Source organism: Pteropus medius, unplaced genomic scaffold, assembly GCF_902729225.1.
Source record: "Pteropus medius unplaced genomic scaffold, Ma_sr-lr_union100, whole genome shotgun sequence".
Taxonomy (NCBI): Eukaryota; Metazoa; Chordata; class Mammalia; order Chiroptera; family Pteropodidae; genus Pteropus; species Pteropus medius.
The window spans coordinates 3,057,392-3,075,092 of NW_024353905.1; the positions used below are offsets into that span (position 1 = coordinate 3,057,392).

General features: G+C 37.2%; 1 protein-coding gene across 4 annotated transcripts in view; it reads right to left on the minus strand.

The window, feature by feature from the left end:
* The window catches only part of HEPH (hephaestin), a 72,231-nt gene that overhangs the window by 52,485 nt on the left and 2,045 nt on the right, over positions 1–17,701 (minus strand). For 2 of the 4 annotated variants that reach the window (XM_039851409.1, XM_039851407.1), the window contains exons 2-8: positions 13,007–13,212; positions 11,148–11,392; positions 9,524–9,736; positions 8,646–8,828; positions 7,304–7,558; positions 5,035–5,203; positions 3,718–3,854 (exon numbers count right to left, since the gene is read on the minus strand). In XM_039851409.1, the coding sequence (XP_039707343.1) occupies positions 3,718–3,854; positions 5,035–5,203; positions 7,304–7,558; positions 8,646–8,828; positions 9,524–9,736; positions 11,148–11,392; positions 13,007–13,212 (1,408 nt within the window). The remainder of the gene's footprint in view (positions 1–3,717; positions 3,855–5,034; positions 5,204–7,303; positions 7,559–8,645; positions 8,829–9,523; positions 9,737–11,147; positions 11,393–13,006; positions 13,213–17,701) is intronic. The other 2 variants (XM_039851408.1, XM_039851410.1) reach the window with 2 other exon arrangements.

Genomic DNA, 17,701 nt, shown 5'->3' on the forward strand with positions numbered 1-17,701 from the left:
AAAAAAAAAAAAAAAAACAGAAAAAAAGAAAGTGGTGACATTACTACCTATCCTATAGAAATAAAAAGAAATTGTAAGATAGTACTGTGAATAATCGTGGACCAACAAATTGGATAATCTAGATGAAATGGACCAAAAGCAGAAAACCTACCAAGACTAAAGCAGAATTAAATAGAACATGTAAATATACCTGTAACTTGTAAGGAGATTTAATCGGTAATCAAAAATCTCCCAAAAAAGAAAAGCCCTGAGTCTGATGGTTGCACTAGCAATCTCTACTAAACATTTAAAGAGTTAATGCCAATTCTTCTCAATTTTTTCCAAAAAAAAAAAATGAAGAGGATGAAATACTTTTTAACTCATCCTCTGAAGCCAGCGTTATGTTACCAAAACCAGACAAAGACATTACAAGAAAACTACACATTAACATTGATGAAAAAATCCTTAACAAAATACTAGCAAACCAAATCCAGCAACATGCTAAAAGGATTGTATATAGTGACCAGATCGAATTTATTCCTTGATTGCAAGGATAGTTCAACATGAAAATTGATCAATGTAATATAGCATATTAACAGAATGAAAGAAAAACAAACACATGGTCATCTCAATTGATGCAGATAAAACATCTATCAAAATTCAACACCCTTTCATGATGAAACCTTAAAAAAAAAACTAGGAATAGAAGGGGACTGCTTCAACATAATAAAAGCCATATATGAAAATCCCACAGTTAGCACTATACTCAATGCCGAAAGACTGAAAGCTTTTCCTCTGAGATCAAGGTAAGGAACAAGGTAAGTTTCCTGTTTTCATCATTTCTCTTCAAAATATTACTGGAAGTTCTAGACAGAATGATTAGTCAAGAAAGCAGAAATAAAATATATCCAAATTGTAAAGGAAGAAGTAAAATTATCTCTGTTGCAGATCATATGATCTTTTATGTAGAAAACTATAAAGAGTACACAAAGACAAACAAAAAAACCTGTTATAACTAATAATTCAGCAAAGTATCAGGATACAAAGTCAACACATAAAAGTTAGTTGCATTATTATACACTAACTGTGAACAGTATAAAAAGAAATTACAAAAATAATTCCATTATAATATCTCAAAAAATAAAATAATTAGGAATTGTCTTAACCAAGGATGTGAAAGATTTGTACAATGAGAAATATAAATCATTGCTGAAATAAATTAAAAATGACATAAATAAATGGAAGCACATCCCATGTTCCTAGATTGGAAGACTTAATATATTAAAATGTTAATATTACCCAGAGCAATCAATAGATTCAATAAAATCCTTTAGAAATTCCCAATGATGGTTTTGCAGAAATAGAAAAGAAATAGAAAAGCCCATCCTAAAATCTCTGGGGACCCAAAATAAAATAGTGAAAACAATCTTGAAAACACAGAACAAATCTGGAAGACTCATACTTCCTCATTTCAAAACTTACTGAAAAGCTACACTAATCAAAACAGTGTGGTACTGGCAGAAGGACAGACATATAGACCAATAGAATATACTAGAGAGCCCAGAAAGAAATCCTCACATTTAAGGGGACCATCTTTTAAACTAATGGTGTTAGGAAAATTGGATTTTCATATACAAAATAATAAAGTTGGACCCTTACCTAACACCACATACAAAAATTAATTCAAAATAGATCAAAGACTTAAATGTAATACCTAAAACAATACAACTCTTATTAAAAACATAGGGATAATTTTTTCACAACATTGGATTTGGCAATAATTTCTTGGGTATGACACGAAGGCACAGGTAAAAAAAAAAAACAAAAATAGATCTAGTGAATTTTATTAATTTTTTTTAAATTGTTCATCAAAAGACACTATCAACAGAGTAAAAAGGCACCCCACAGAATGGGAAAATATTTGTGAATCATATGTCTGATAAGGGATTAATATCCAGAATATAAGAGAGCTCCTAAAACTCAACAACAAAAAGGTAAACAACCTAATTAAAGATGGTCAAAGGACTTGAATTAACATTTCTCCAAAAAATATATATAAATGCCCAATAGGCCCATGGAAAGTTTCTCGGCATCACTAATCATTAGGGAGATGCAATTCAAAATGGCAAATAGATACCTCCTCACACCCATTAGGATGGCTACTATAAAACAAACAAACAAACAAACAAAAGCAGAAAACAAGTGTGGCCAAGGATGTGGAAAAATTAGAAACCGTGTTGATCATAATGTAGAATAATACAGCCACTGTGAAAAACAGTATGGTGGTCCCTCAAACCTTAAAAAAAAAAAATTACCATATAATCCAACAAATCCCCTTCTATGTATACCCAAAAGAATGGAAATGATGTCTCAAAGACTTATTTGTACACTCATATTCATAGCAGCATTATTCCCAATAGCTAAAATGTGGAAGAAATCCACATGTCCACTGATAGATGAATGGATAAGGAAAATGTAGTATATACATATAATGGAATATTATTCAGCTTTAAAACAGAAGGAAATTCTAAACTATGCTACAATATGAATAAAACCTGAGGGCATTATGCTAGGTAAATAAGACAGTCACAAAAAAAATATTGTATGATTCCACTTATATAAGATACTTAGACTAGTCAAAAATATAGTCACAGAAAGTAGAATGGTGGTTGCCACAGCCTGGGGGAGGGGAGAATGGGTAATAATTGTTTAATGGGTATTGAGTTTCAGTTTTACAAGAGTTAATGGAGACGGATGGTGGCGATGATTGCACAACATTATGAATGTATATAATACCATTATACACTTGAAATGGCTAATATGGTAAATTTTATGTTGTGTATATTTTACTACAATAAAAAAATGAAGGAAAAAGAAAGACTGGGGACCCATACTGAACACAAGCTAATGAGAGCTTCTTAATACTCAGTGCTCATCCTCTTTCCCAAGGTAGGTTTCTGCTCCAAATATCTTTCTATCAGATGTAAGCCCTGTTGTCCATGTTCAGATCTCCTAGAATCAGCTGACACATGCCTAACTCCAGAATATGGTCCATTACATTGCTTTCATTTCCAAAGTTTTCTCCCTTCTGATCTTGGTTTTTGTTTTGTTTTTTTTTTTTAAATTTTCTGGCTCCTCTAAGTGACTAAACTACACCTAACCTTGCTATACTGTTTCAATACAGCACTTTAGGCATCTGGATATCGTCTCCAAGGTCAGGCTCTAAGGTTTGTTTTCCATCCCTCACCATAGCAAGCATGTCTGCATGTGATGTCAATCTGCTCTTGTCCCCATATTGCCAGGAACTTGAACAGTCATACTACCTTATACAGCCCTTTAGAAATAAACCTAGGAAAACACTTCTAAAATCATGACCTATAAAACAGAATTACCAGATGTTCAATAAAAAAGAAAGTTTAGTTTTAAAGTAAGCATGAGAAATACTGTATACTCTATTCCCATTTTGGAAATTCATGATGATCAAAAATAAATCCCAAGTTCTGAGAAGCCCTGCAGAAAAGAACACTATTTGACTGTTTTACTTGACTGTTTAACCTAGTGTTTTGCAAACACATTCAGACTCATAATTCTTTTTCACAGAACACTCATCTCTTGGTACTCGCTTTCGGAGATGATGGTGTAGAGTGTGCTTCTGAGCTATCCTCAGGCTCCAGCTTCTAAGTCCTCCCTAGTTTTCTGGCTCTAGTCAATGAATTTCATAAGTTAAGGATTCCTTACCCAGGATTCCAAGATGCTTATCTTCCTCCAGGTATACCTTTTCCTGGAATGTTTCATCTTGGAAAGCTTCATATCGGACTTTCCAGTAAGTGCCTCCAATTCGGCTGGAGCTCTTCTTGAAGAATTTATCTGAGCCACTGGCATATAAGGAGGCAAATGTCACACAATTTAATTATATATTAAATAGACTCCCATCTCACCCTTGGTCTCATCAAGTATGTATCTTCGTGGTTAGGAAAGACCTCAGAGATCTTCCAGATCAACTTCGACCCTCTGGTGACACCACAAATAAATAATATGCAGCTTCTGCTTCAGCCTTTCCAAGGTCAGGGAACTCGTTTCAGAGAAGTCAATCCCTCATACTGTTGAATAATTTTAATTATTGGAGTTCTTTGTTATAGTAAGTTGAAATCTTCTTGCTTGTAAGTCCCAGGCACTAACACCAGTTCTGCCCACCTGAGTTACATAGCCTTACATTGTCCTTAATCATCTCCAGGTACTCAAGATCTTTCTCCCCCTAACAAATAAAATCCTTAATTCCAAAATGAAAGCCCACTAATTTAGCAAAGCCAGTTGAAAATTCTAGAAGCCATGCTGAGACCAAAGTGCCTACTTTCCTGTGTTTTTTTGCAAATTCATTTCATTATTTCTTGCAGGAAGAAGAAACATGGTGGATACCTTAGGATATCCCCCCAAACTCTCTTAGTTATTTACCAACTACCTCTTTTGTGAAAGACCTGATATCAGTGGAATCACTGATAGGCAGTGAGTAGGCATAACTTAAGGCCGAGAAACTGAATAGGGCACTAATCTGCTCTATCTTGTCCAGTCTGAGTCATGGATGAGGCAAGGAAATTTGGAGAAATTCCTCCAAAAGGATGGACTTGGAATGGCCACAAGGCAGATTGTTTCACCTCTTCCTACATTTCTCAGAGTGCCTTTTACACTCCTGCTGAAATTCTCCCTTCAGACTATGGGCAAGAAAAGTAGGAGCAAGGAGGTAAATAACAGGTAAAATAAAGAAGAGTTGGAAAAATACCATTTCAATTGATCCTGCCCCACCGAGGCCTCCTTTTCTTGGTATGGCTTGGGATTATAGCAGGACTAATCTCAACCACTGCTAGGACCTTTTGCTGGGGATATGACATAACCCTACAGAAAGTTTTGTGGTTCCCCAAGAGCAAGCTGTCCAGGGGGCAAAAGAATTTGGTTAACAGTTGTGTAATATAACTCCAGTCAGACAATGATTGTGATGCCCGAGTGAAAGTGTTTGGGGGTGGGCCCAGGGGTAGGGAGAAGAATCCCACTAACTCTTACCTGCCTGGTTCCCTCAAATTCTTCCCAGTACTCCCATCATGCCCCATTGGGCCGTAGTCCCATTGAATCTCATGGGCCTCAATGAAGTACTGCCGAACTTTTCCTGTTAGTAGGTTCACAGAAGGGGCCGTGGAACAAGACTTGACCTTGTAGAGTGCTTGCATGCCATCTGGAGGAGGAATATCATGGCTGGCCCCATTTCACCCAACAAGTTTCTACCCACACCATCCACCTTCCTCCCTCCCCTAATGTTTTTTCTTCCCATCCTCCTATAGGCTTTTTACCCTTGTCTTCAGATGGACCACTTTCTCTCACTCCTTAAGAGTCTGGCTGGGAAAGATGGAGCCCAGGTGGAAATTCAAATACCTCCACATGCTCACCACCACTGATTTACTTACCAGTTCTTCATTCCTGCCTCTGTGAAAGGCTTATATTGTACGAACATCACAAAGCTTGAAGTCTGAATACCTGAGTATAAGTCCAACCCTTATCACTATCTGTAGGACCTTAGCCAAGTCAATTCCTATATCTGAACTTTAATTCCTGTTTTGTAAATAAGGAGAATAGAAAATCTATGACACTAGGCTGGTGGGAGTATCAGATTAAAAAAGAGGAGTAAGTGATTTGTATAGAGGGAAGCTTCCCAAATAATAGAACATATTCTATACATGGAGATGAAGTTTCAGACTTAGAACTGTCAGGAAAATGTGGATTCTAAGTAATATCTACAAAATCTGAAAAATGTTACATTGAGGTATGGTGGTAATCAACGATACTGCCTTATTCATTTCTATTGAATATGTATATATGCCAGGCCTTATGTCAGGTGCTTTACATATGTTATCTCCTTCAGTCCTCACAATCACCCTGTGAAATAAACTTTAACATTCCCTTTTTCCAGATGAAAAACAAAACAAAGAAAAACTAAGGATAAGAGAGGTTGAGTAACTTGCCCAAGATAACACAGCTAGTCCATGGTGAAATTGAGACTTAAGCTCTTATCTTTTAACTGAAAATGCGAGTGCTCATTTTCTTCTCTTATATTCACTATTTTGGTCTCATTCCCTTGGTCTCTAAGATTCAAAATAACATTATCACTCTGAAACCTCATTACAATTTTATAAGGTAGGAATCACTATTACACTCCTCAGATGAAGAAACAGAGGCTCAGAGAAATGATATGACTTTCCAAAGGTAACTAAGCAACTGGTAAACCTGGATTTGAATCCAAGCTTGTCTGGCTTGTCTGACCCATTCTTGTTCATCTATTGTTCTGTATTCCTAACCTCCATTGGATTCATATTCACTTACTCAGGCACCTTTGAAACTGAGAGAAGACTCTTGATGATGGAGCATGGGTAACTGGCCCCTGTTGAGAAAATCTTACTATCCAAGTCTCATTATCCCACCAGTCTATAACTCCTCATCTATTCAAATTCATTTTCACATACTCCCGTATCACATTCCTGACATCCACCTAATTTACCATATATAAAATAATTCTAGAAATGAGATCTGAAAAGGATCTTAGAGAGTATTGAGACCAAATCTACCATTGCATAAATGTGACAAATAAGTCTAGAAATGGGAGGGACTTTTCCAAAGTCATTACAGAGAGTTTTTCAGAGCTGAAGCAACAACTGAAACCACCTAATCAACTATCTGGTGTGCTTTCCATTGCCTCATATGTTCCTCTTCTCCTCTGATGCTCCTCAATGCACTAAGCTATTGCTTCAACCATTCTCCCTCTGAAAATTAAACTTTCTACCCCTATTTCTGTTGAGTCTTAATTAGAGTGTCACCACTTGCCCACAATGCTTCATAATTTCGTGCAGAGGCCTTACTCTTCTTTAATTGCTTTCTCCTTTACTACCTATTCAATCAGCTACAAATACCCCCAGGTCTTAATTTTTTAGGATTCTAAGCACCAACAACAAAAATCAAAACAAACAAACAAACAAACAAAAAAACATGCAGCTTAAAAGTCCACTTATTCATCCCTATGCCATCTTATGTTAGAGATAAAAAAAAAAAAAAAAAAAAAAACATGAAACCCAGAGAGTTGTGCTCAAGGTCACCTTGTAATTTAATGGCTGAGCCAGGAAAAAAAACTGGGTCCCTAGAATTTTAATATAGTGTTTCATCCTTTATCCTAGCTGTCTTACCTGAAAGACCTATCTTGTGGCTCTAGGCCAGAAGCCCAGGCTTCTGGGGAACATATTGCCACCTGTCTCCCATATCTCAAGGGTCAAGAGATGTTGGCTCTCACCTTGCAAGTGACTATTCACTTGACAGCTAATTAACCAGATGCCAAGTTTCTGGGGCACCATCTCAGCAGTCACAAAGGTGGCTGGAAAGATGTGAGCCACATCAGTGTGGTGGCCCCGGATGGTCAGCATCTGTCCATGGAAGAAAGCTGTGTGGACATCTACTTCATTGCCCATGCCAAACAAGTGCCAGGCCACACGCTTCTGTGCACACATGTTCAGCTCTGGTAAGTTCCCAAATACAAAGCCATTGATTGCTGAAAAATAAAACCCAAAGAAAATATCGATTAGGGAAAGACAGCTCAAAAGGAAAAACCTTAGCATCTGACAATAATAATAAATACTATTTAGAGGTCTTAAAGAGCACAGTGTGCTGACAATATGCATTACATCATTTAAATATCACAAACAGGTATTAATGGTCTCATGTGTAAAAAACAAAAAAACAAAAAAAAAACAAAAAACAAGTAAACCAAGGTTCAGAGAAGTAAAGTTACTTTCTTCCCAAGGCCACAGAGCTATTAAGTGGTAGAGCCAAGATTCCAGCCCAGCAATCTGAGGAAGCTTTCTAAGTAATGGGGTTTATTTTGTAAGCAGTTTTTTTCCTTCCAGGACAATTTCCTTCTAAAATCTTCACAGGACAAGTGTCAAGTTAGCTAATCACGGTTATTATAAGCAATTGGTATAAAATCCGAGAGAAATTTGAGCTGTCCAAGCCATTAATTACAACTTCTCTGATTTTTTACTTCCCCTTGGGATTGATCCCACCTTTGTCATCAAAGGTAAGTAAGTCACTCCCTTAATTAAACAAAAACAAAGCCAACTTGTATCTATTCCTAAAATCACTTCTCTGCCCATGCCTCAGGGCTTTTGCGTCTTTAGTTAGTTTTACATTTAATTAAGATGATCTATTCCTTTATAGGCACATTTTTTTCTCCACAAAGTGGATCATTAGTCCAGCTTGCATCCTTTTTAGAACAAAGAAAAGTTGACTAATTATATCAGTGAACAACCGTCACCAAAGTGACTGAACATATAATATACGACTTTGGAATCTACAGCCTGAGCTATTCCACAGTGAAGAGGCAAGGTACCTAATGGCAAGAGCACAGTATGCAGTCAGACAGATCAGGGTTGGAATTTTAATTGTGCTGTTTATCTGTTATGTAATCATGGAGCCTCAGTTTCCTCATAGGTAAAAGAAGGTAAAACTACCGACTACTCCTGGTCCTTGTGAGGATTAAAAAGGATCAGGTATGTGAAAGCACCCACCAAATGCTAGACCCAGTGGAGACCCTTCATCAGTATTCCCTGTCACAGAGTGGCCATCGCCTCCTAGCTCACCATGCATCTTATTGCTCTCCCGAAAGGCTTCATCTTCTTTGTTCACTGAGGCGGGATCTGAGCAGTAAGTGGCAATGTTCTCATTGATATGCCAACTAAGATTCTCATCTACCACACTGAAGAGCAGGAAGAAATAATTGTCCACGTCTTGCCGCCGAGGAGGGGAGTTACTATCCAAGGTTCCTAGTGCAAGTAAGAAAGGTGTTCTTGAGAACCTCCTATCCTTAAAAAGACTATGCTGCAAGGGTTACTCATAAAAAAGAAATAGGAAGAGGGGAGCTTAAGATCTGTCAGCAACAGAAAAGTAAATGGAGCCTTCTGCTACTAATGTATATCTCCAAAATCTCTGTATAAAACTATCAATTCAGTTGAGCCTAGGACTTGAAGTTGGGGCACATAGGATCTAAAATAATTCCCTCCCATCATCCTTACCTATGTATTCAACCCAGGGCCTTAAGCTGATCACACTTTTACAACACCAAGGTTTTCAGTTCTGACTATATCTTAAACATACCTTATTTCCAATCAAGTCCGCAATCCTTCCCAAATACTGATAGCTATACTTTCAGTCCTATTCACACTTAAACTTTTCCCACATACCTTACTGTGAAATTAGAAAGAAAATAAAGTAGAGTTTTTTATGGTTTTTGTTTGTTTGTTTGTTTTGTTTTGTTTTGTTTTGTTTTTAGAATAGAAAGGATAATAAAATAGAAAACATAGTGGAACAGGAGGTTGGCAGGGTTTATTCCTGCTAATAAACAAAGATACTATTTTAACGCTACTCAGGCTGCTGATCAATATGTAAGTGGTTCAACTATATCACTGGTTCCCATAGATATCCTAAATTTTATCTCATACTTCATCCTTGGGATCTGTACCTCTTTTACAGGTGATAAGGGGTCCAATGAGGCCAGTTGCAATGTCTCGTGGAGCATCTACATGAGAATGGTAGATCCAAGTCAGACACGCTGGGTCAGCCACAGTGGGTGCATGGCCTTCTGGAATGGTCCAGTTGTACATGTGGCTGCCTCCCGGGGGAACAGAGTCATCAGCTTTCAGCTGACCAGAGGATCCATCAGGGTACAGGGAGCCTAGAAAATAATATTGCACATGCCCAGTCCTAGGGTGAGTGAGAGGGAGCCTAGAAGATATAGAAGCCAAGAGAAGGCTGACATATGCAACACCTAGGTCCAGTCTTATGGAAAATAAAGTTCTAAGGTCCAGCACAGTGTTCCTCAGAACATGAGGAGGGCAAAGATTCAAGTAATATGTAGCCAAAGAACTCCAAACCTCACATCAACAATGGATGGAGAGGTAGCAGCAATTGGGGAAGGAGCTGTAGCCAATGAAAACTGCTCCACAGCCTGATCTAGTAGTGCCCTGATGCAAAGTTAATGTTGTGAAGGCAAGAGAGAAGACAGAATTCCCTACCTTTAAGTATTTACTTTAGAAAACAGAAAGCAGACAATTACGAAATTTCAGTTTAAAGGCAATTTAATGAACAGTTGGTCCACTTCCTCATTTTATGGAAGATAAAACTGAAGGAAAGTAATTTGCCAATGGTCATATAGAGAGTTAGTAGTCAAGTCAGGACCTTCTGACTTCCTTCTCTATTGTGTTACTGTTGTCTTAGATTATAAGCCATTGCAGTCACTGTTGTGTTAGATTATAAGCCATTGCAGTCACTGTTGTGTTAGATTATAAGTCATTGCAGATAGTGAGAAATACAAAATGAGTAAACTTAACTGCCTCTTAAGAAGAAAATGGACCTTTTTGGAAGACTATGACACTAGAATAAAGTTCCCTTATATTATTCAGAGTACACTCTTCTCTTTTCAAAGCAGTCAAATATTTTATGAAAATGCCATTCAAGTATTTCTTTGTGATAAAAGGCAGATTTAAAAACTTTTAAAAATATTTCAAATATAGTAGATATTCAATATTATATTAATTTCAGGTGTACAACATAGTGGTTAGACATTTACATAACTTATGAAGTGATGTCCCTGATAAGTCTAATACCCACCTGATACCCACCTGACACCATACATAGTTATTAAAATGTTGATTATATTCCCTTTACTGCACTTTACATCCCTGTGACTATTTTATAACTACTAATTTATACTGCTTAATCCCTTCGCCTTTTTCACCCAGCTTCCCAACTTCCCTCCCATCTGGCAACCATCAACTTGTTTTATCCACCATAAAACAAACAAAACAGAAACAAACTCATAGATAAAAAGCAGTTTGAATCTCTCTACCTTCCTAATGAAGAATCTGAGGCCCAGAGAGAGGCAGCGACTAGTTCAAAGTCACACAGTATATGAATAGCAGAAGTGATAACAGTACCCAGCCATGATTTCTCTGAGAGAAGAGTCCCTGTTACCTCATATGAATAATGAAGAAAAAACTGTCCTTGTTCCCAGCTTCTCTCAAATGACAGTAAAGGAAAAGTAATATTTGTTGTGGGCAGAAGATAGAAAGGATGGGCTGATTTACCTTCTGAGTCCTTCTCATAGAAAACACCGTGGGGGTGGATGGTATAAGGACGAGTGGCAAAATTCTTCAGGTGGATAAGGATGACATCTCCCACCTCAGCCTGCAACACTGGCCCCAGGAAGCCCAACCAGGCAGGCTGAGCCATTTCATGCATGTATGAACCATCCCTGTATTCTCTGTAGATGGTCTTCTTGTAGCTGCTCCCTATCCGGTTCTTGCCAGACTTTAAGAAGCTGGAAGCTACTCTGGGAAGGAAGGAAGGAAAGAAAGAGTCACAATTTTGCTATAATCTTCAAACTTCTGGAGAGTTATTTTCCAGAAGAGGCTGACCAAAAAGTGTTCATCTTTGTTTAGGGTAAAACAAGAGGAAATGTGACTCTACTAATCAAAACATTAAAGCTTTAAGTTAGAGTCTATTGTTAGACGATGGGAAGTATCAAGTTAAAGCATATGAAATTGTTGATATTTGACCACTTTTAACCTACAAAAAAAGGCAATTTCAAGTGGTTCAACCTAATATACAGTAATAGAGAAACAGCTAACTATGGACTGACACTTTAAGTGATCAATTCCCTACCCATATGGCCTGACTTAGCATCGTCCTAATATATATGGGAGGTTTTATAGCATCATGGTTAAGTTCTCAAGCTCTGGACCCAGAATGGTTCAGTCACATGCTGATGCCACTTCCAAATCTGTGAGACTTTGAGCAAGTTATTTAAATACTCTGTGCACAATTTCCCAATTTGTAAAATGGAAACAAACACAGTACCAAACCTGGACAGTTGTTACTGGTGACTAAAATAATTAAAATACATTTAGAGCTTAGGACAGTGCTTGGAAAATAGTAAAAGCTTAATAAATGCTGCTACTTTGAAATGTTGGAGGGGGGGATTTTGAAGTTATCCCTCAAGGACACTTTTTAAGACAGAGACTTTCGTGATTCCTAAACTACATTGTCAAAAAAACGACGGCTGTTTTTCTTACTCTAATTCTTCCTAGAGAGCTCTGAGATGTTACAGTCAACTTTGGAAAACTCCGAGGCTTTGGAAAAACAAAGTGGTTCATGATCACAAAAATTCTTTAATTAATTCATTTTTAACAGGTATTTGTGGAACGTCTGTAAGATCAAGAAGAGTTAATCCTGTGGGATCTGTGAGTGGCAAAATCATGAGAAGAGTACCAATTTTTTATCTGCATTGCCCAGGTTCAAATCCTACCTCTTCCATTTTACTAGCTGTGAGACTTGAGCAAGTTACTTGATCTCTCTGACCCTCAGTTTTTTCATCTAAAAGATGAGGATATTCAGACTCAATCTCTAGAGCTTTTGTAAGAATTAGGTGAGACAAAATGTGCAAATTTCTAGTATAGTGCCTGTCACAGTGTTACATAACTGATAGTTATTACTGTTATTTCTTTGATTCTACGATTTACCTTAATTTTTTCACATTTTCACATATCTGCAATTAGTAGTTCTACTGAACTATGGGAGCATAGTTTCACCACATATATCTTATAAACACTGTATATATTTCATGTTTCTTTTTTAAAAAACTAAACAGCTATTACTAAGACAGTATTTTGGATATAATCTTAGCATCAAGAGAGCATGAAATTACCATTAGGACCCTAAAAATACCGAGGTGCCTCAGTGTGGAAAAGCAGACTCCATATGGAACATTGCCTCTTGAGTCAACTAGCACTATTCCCAGCAAACATGCCACTGGGTGTATGATCCAGAGAGATCAGGAACTGGCTGCTACCACACCCTGGGAAAAGGTCTTCAAGAGGCTACCTTTTGACCTCAAGGGTGACCCCTACCCAACTCCACCTCTAATTCCACAAGAGATTAAACCTACGTGTCACTGTCCAGAGGCTGGTTTGTGATGACATTCCTTCCCTTGGGAGCATAGTTCCATTGCACGTCTCGGATACCCAGGTAGTAGACTCGAGTGGCCCCATAAGTCAGTCGGGGCCACAAGGGTTGCATGAACAGCAGAGCCCAGAGGAGATGGCCCGGCTCCATGGCCCACATTACGCTGGGAAACAGGCAAATGAATAGCTGCTGGCATGGAAGAAAGAGAACAAAGGGGCTTTGTTCTTTTGCATATGTCTGGAAAATTAAAGAGTCAAGAGCCAAACCAAGTGACTGAGAAAGCAAAAACCAATTAGCCTAGAATCTCTGCCTTACTTGATTATTTTTTTCAGTTAAACAAATATTCAATGATCTCTACACATTGGACTTTGGAGGGCAAAGTTAAAAAATCACATGTACTGATAATTATGTATCACTTCCTTCAGAAGAGAAATATGAATACCGTTTCTTTAGCAGTGTGGAAGAAAGAACGTACTCTGGCTCAAGAAACAGGATAAAAGTACAAGAAGCCTGATTGGGCTACTGACTCACTCAGTACTTGAATCAAGTCACTAATTCTCCTTGTGCCTCTGTTTTCATTGTCACCACTTTCCATCCTTGATTGTGTTTTAAAAAAAGAGAGAGAATTTACCAAAAGACATTTACTAGAATATTCATAGACCCAAAATGAAAACAGACAAAATGTTCATGAACATTAGAATGGGTGAGTAAATTGTATTTTATTCATACAATGGAATTTTATATAACAATGATAATGAACAAACTACAACTACACATGAAATTATAGATCTCTCATGAATGTAATGTTGCAGAAAAATCAGACACAAAAGAGTACATACTCTGCGGTTTCATTTATGTACACTAAAAATCAGGCAAAACTAAACCATGCCATTAGAAGCCAAGATAGTGTTCACCCTTGAGGTAGGGATTAGTGACTGGGAAAGGAAGAGGAGGAACACCTCTAGATAACGTTCTGTTTCTTGATCTACATACTGGTTACATGTGTGTGTTCAATTTGTGAAAATACATTGAGCTGTGAACTTATCATTTGTGCACTTTTCTGCATGTGTTATACTTCCAAAAAGTGAAAAATGAAATAAGACAAAAGAAAATATATGAGGGAAATATTAACTTCTTGGAAGAAATGTTCTCTGCTGTTTCTCTGCTATGCACAAATCGATTTCTTGGGTCTAATCTTGAGTCAGAGTCAGAACTAAGCTGCTAGCCCCACACTCCAGTATATCAGCTAGGAAGTTAGACTTCTTGGGGCTGAGATGAAGTACTCAGTCATACAATACACATCTGCAGTCAAACTTAGAAACATAGACAGCATAACGTAAACATCCCTATATTTACCTATGTGTACTTGTGTACACATAGACACATGTAGTCTTATCTAAAAGCAGAGATGCACACACTTTCATCCACATTTAGAACCACACTGTCACACAAAGCCTTTGTTACTTTCATAATAACAACAACAATAATAAATCAATATTTATTGTGTGTGCATGGCACAGCAGACACTTTTAAATGTCTTACATAGATTAAATGATTTAATCTTCAGAACCACATTATGAAGCAGATGCCATTATTCTCCCCACATTACAGAAGGAAAAACTGCAGGACAGAAACATAAAGTAATTTTCCCAAAGTTACCTAGTTAACAATCAGTAGAGTTGGACTGTGAGCCCAGGAATTATGGCTCCAGTGTCTACTTTCTTAATCACCATGCTATACTACTTTCCACAAAACATACTTGCATACTCACATGAATATACACAGAGAGCATGTATATGTCCATAACTATAAAAATACCTGCGAAAACCCTATACACTCTGAAATATACAATCACATGTAGTTGTGATCACTTCTAGAAATAGACACATATACTCGTTTAGGCAAAGATATACCTAATCAGTCACTCATAATGCTGATAATAATTATGGTAGCTACCATTCATTGAGACATCCTATATACTAAACATTGTGTTCATTGGTTTATATAAATTATTTCACTATATGCTCATCCTAAACACATGAGATAGAGATGATTAATCAAAAATAGAAAATCAAAGATATGCACAGACTCACATACGGTTAGGAAATCCCCAGATATTTACCTTGGTTAAGCCTAGGTATTTACCTTGATTAATAAACAGACCTATAGACTTCTCTACAAAACCTCAGGCCCCTCTACACATACAGCAGTAGTGTAAGTGTTAATCCCCAGTGTCCATATGGCATTTGGCAGGAAGCCCTTGATATAGGGAGCACCTGTACTTGGGTTCTTCTTTCCAAATCCTGGATTCTCCACTGACAAGTTGTGTAGCTTGGGGTAGTACTTAATTACGCTGAACCTGTTTTCTTATCTATAAAGTATGCATAATAATACCAGTTTGGGAGAAATAAATTAGAAAACTTACATGAAAAGGACCCAGTACAATTAATGTTTAGAACATAACAGACAGTAACTGCTGGTGTCCTTCCTCTTTCTTCTTCCTCCTGGCTACAATTTATTTTAATTTATCCTCACTATTTCCCACACATCATATATTCTGTATTTCTACTCTAAGGGCTAACTTAAATCTGAACTGCCCTAGAAGGTCTCCTCTAAACTCTCCATACTACTGTCTTCTGAAGGACTACTTACTCTCTATAGCACCCAATTGCATTAAGTCAGACTTTGTATTATTGTTAACTTTCTGTTTTATGAGTTGCCTCATGAACTGTCTTTATTTTCCAGATTGGATTATAAACGTCTTGAGGGTGGATGTCATGCCTTAGAAGTCTTTGTGCATCTATTGCCAGACATGGTGATGGGGCCCTGTAGATGTACTATAAACAGCTACTGCTAAAGTGACATGAAATGATATACATTTTCCCATCAGTTAACTCTAGTTCAGTTTGCCACTGGTTCACAGAGTGGCTTTGGAAAAGTTACTTTAGTAAGCCTCAGTTTCTCCATATATAAACGAATAGAGCTGGACTACATAGTTTTTACCTTTTGGGGGTCATGAAGGTTTGAGAATATAATAAAATGCAAAAATGTGGAACTACAAACAATGTTTTATATAAAAAGCTCTCAAAAAGTCTTTCTAGTTCTCATATTTTGTCAATACAGTCACTGATGAAACACAGGTGCATTCATATGCACTTACATATAGTACCACATATGGTCAAACAAATAACCATGGTTTGGAACCTTCAACAGGGAGGGAGTATCCTGGGTTTAATGCAACTCTGAATACAACATGGACCTTCTTCAAGCTTCCTTCTCAGAGAAGTGCCAGCAAGACTGTTGTGCCTTAAACTCACTTACCTAGGAAGAAAACTGTCCCAGGTAAGAGTTTCACGATTGGAGAAGCACATAATAAAGTTGGAAATATTCCAAGAAGGGACAAGTACAAACCTTCAGCATACAATGAAGAAACATTCAAAAGTGGTGACTAATGACCAAAAGAGCTAGAAAATAGAGCCTGGGGAAAAAGTACTATCTAGTGTTTGCCTAAGCACTTTCCACTTTACAATATTTTCTTTTTTTGTGTGTGTGTATCTGCCATGTTATTTAATTCTGAAACTCTTGTGAGATAAGGATTGTCTTCCCCATTTTGCATCTAGGGCACAAGCTTTGGAATCAGACTACCTAAACAAATTCTGACTCCACTTTTCCTGTGTGACTTGATAATCTGCTTCACTTCTCTAGCCATAGTATTTTCATCTTTGAAATGAAATTAATACTATTAGCTACATCTCAGAGTAGTGTGAGGATTAAATAATTTAAGATCTATAAGTGCATAGAACACAAATAGTTGCTCAAGTACACAAATAAGTGATCTAAAAGTATTAGTGGCTATTATTATTACAGATGAGGAAATAGGTTTAGAAATGAAACTTGCCAGGACTCCAAAGAGTCAATATTTTATGAATAGCCACAACGCATACACACTCTTAAGTTCCTATATACAGTAACACATACTAAGCAAAGAGGCAGATGTATATGTCTGAGATTAGTCTCTTTGGAAGCAAGATGGTATAATGAAAGGAACCAGAACTTTTGAGTCAGATAAACTCAAAACTTAAGTTTGAGTTTTCAGTTCTGTTTGAAAGAGATAGCATCGGGGACTTAGTAGACACCTGATAAGTACTAGTTTTCTTTCTTTCTAATCGCTGGCTTCCTTTTTTCCTCCCAAAGCTCCATTTGTTGTTGCTATTATCATTGCCATTGCTGCTGGTGTTGTTCCTGTTGTTGTTTTTAATTTGGTTTTATCATAAACTATTAAAACAGAAGAAAGGAAAACCCATAAAAGTCTTTTAGATTCACTTGGATATTTCATGGTAAAATTGAAAAACTTCAGATTCTAGAAAAATAGGCTCTAGTTCTAGATTCATCATTTATTAGTTGTATGACATTGGGCAAGTCACCCGATTTCCTAAGCCTCACTTTCCTCATCTTGTAAAAGAAGATAATCTCTGCTTTGGGCTCTTCATTAGTTTGCTATGAAGATCAAATGAGATGAATTATGTGAAAGCCCTATGTAAACTTTTCACTTGGGCAGGGTTATTTTCTCTCAGCTGAGCCCACAGGAGGGAGTCTTAGAGAAAGCCCAGACTGAGGAGGAAAAATAAAAGGGAAAGTTAAAAGGACAAATGAAATAAGTAAGGTGAGCCAGAATCCT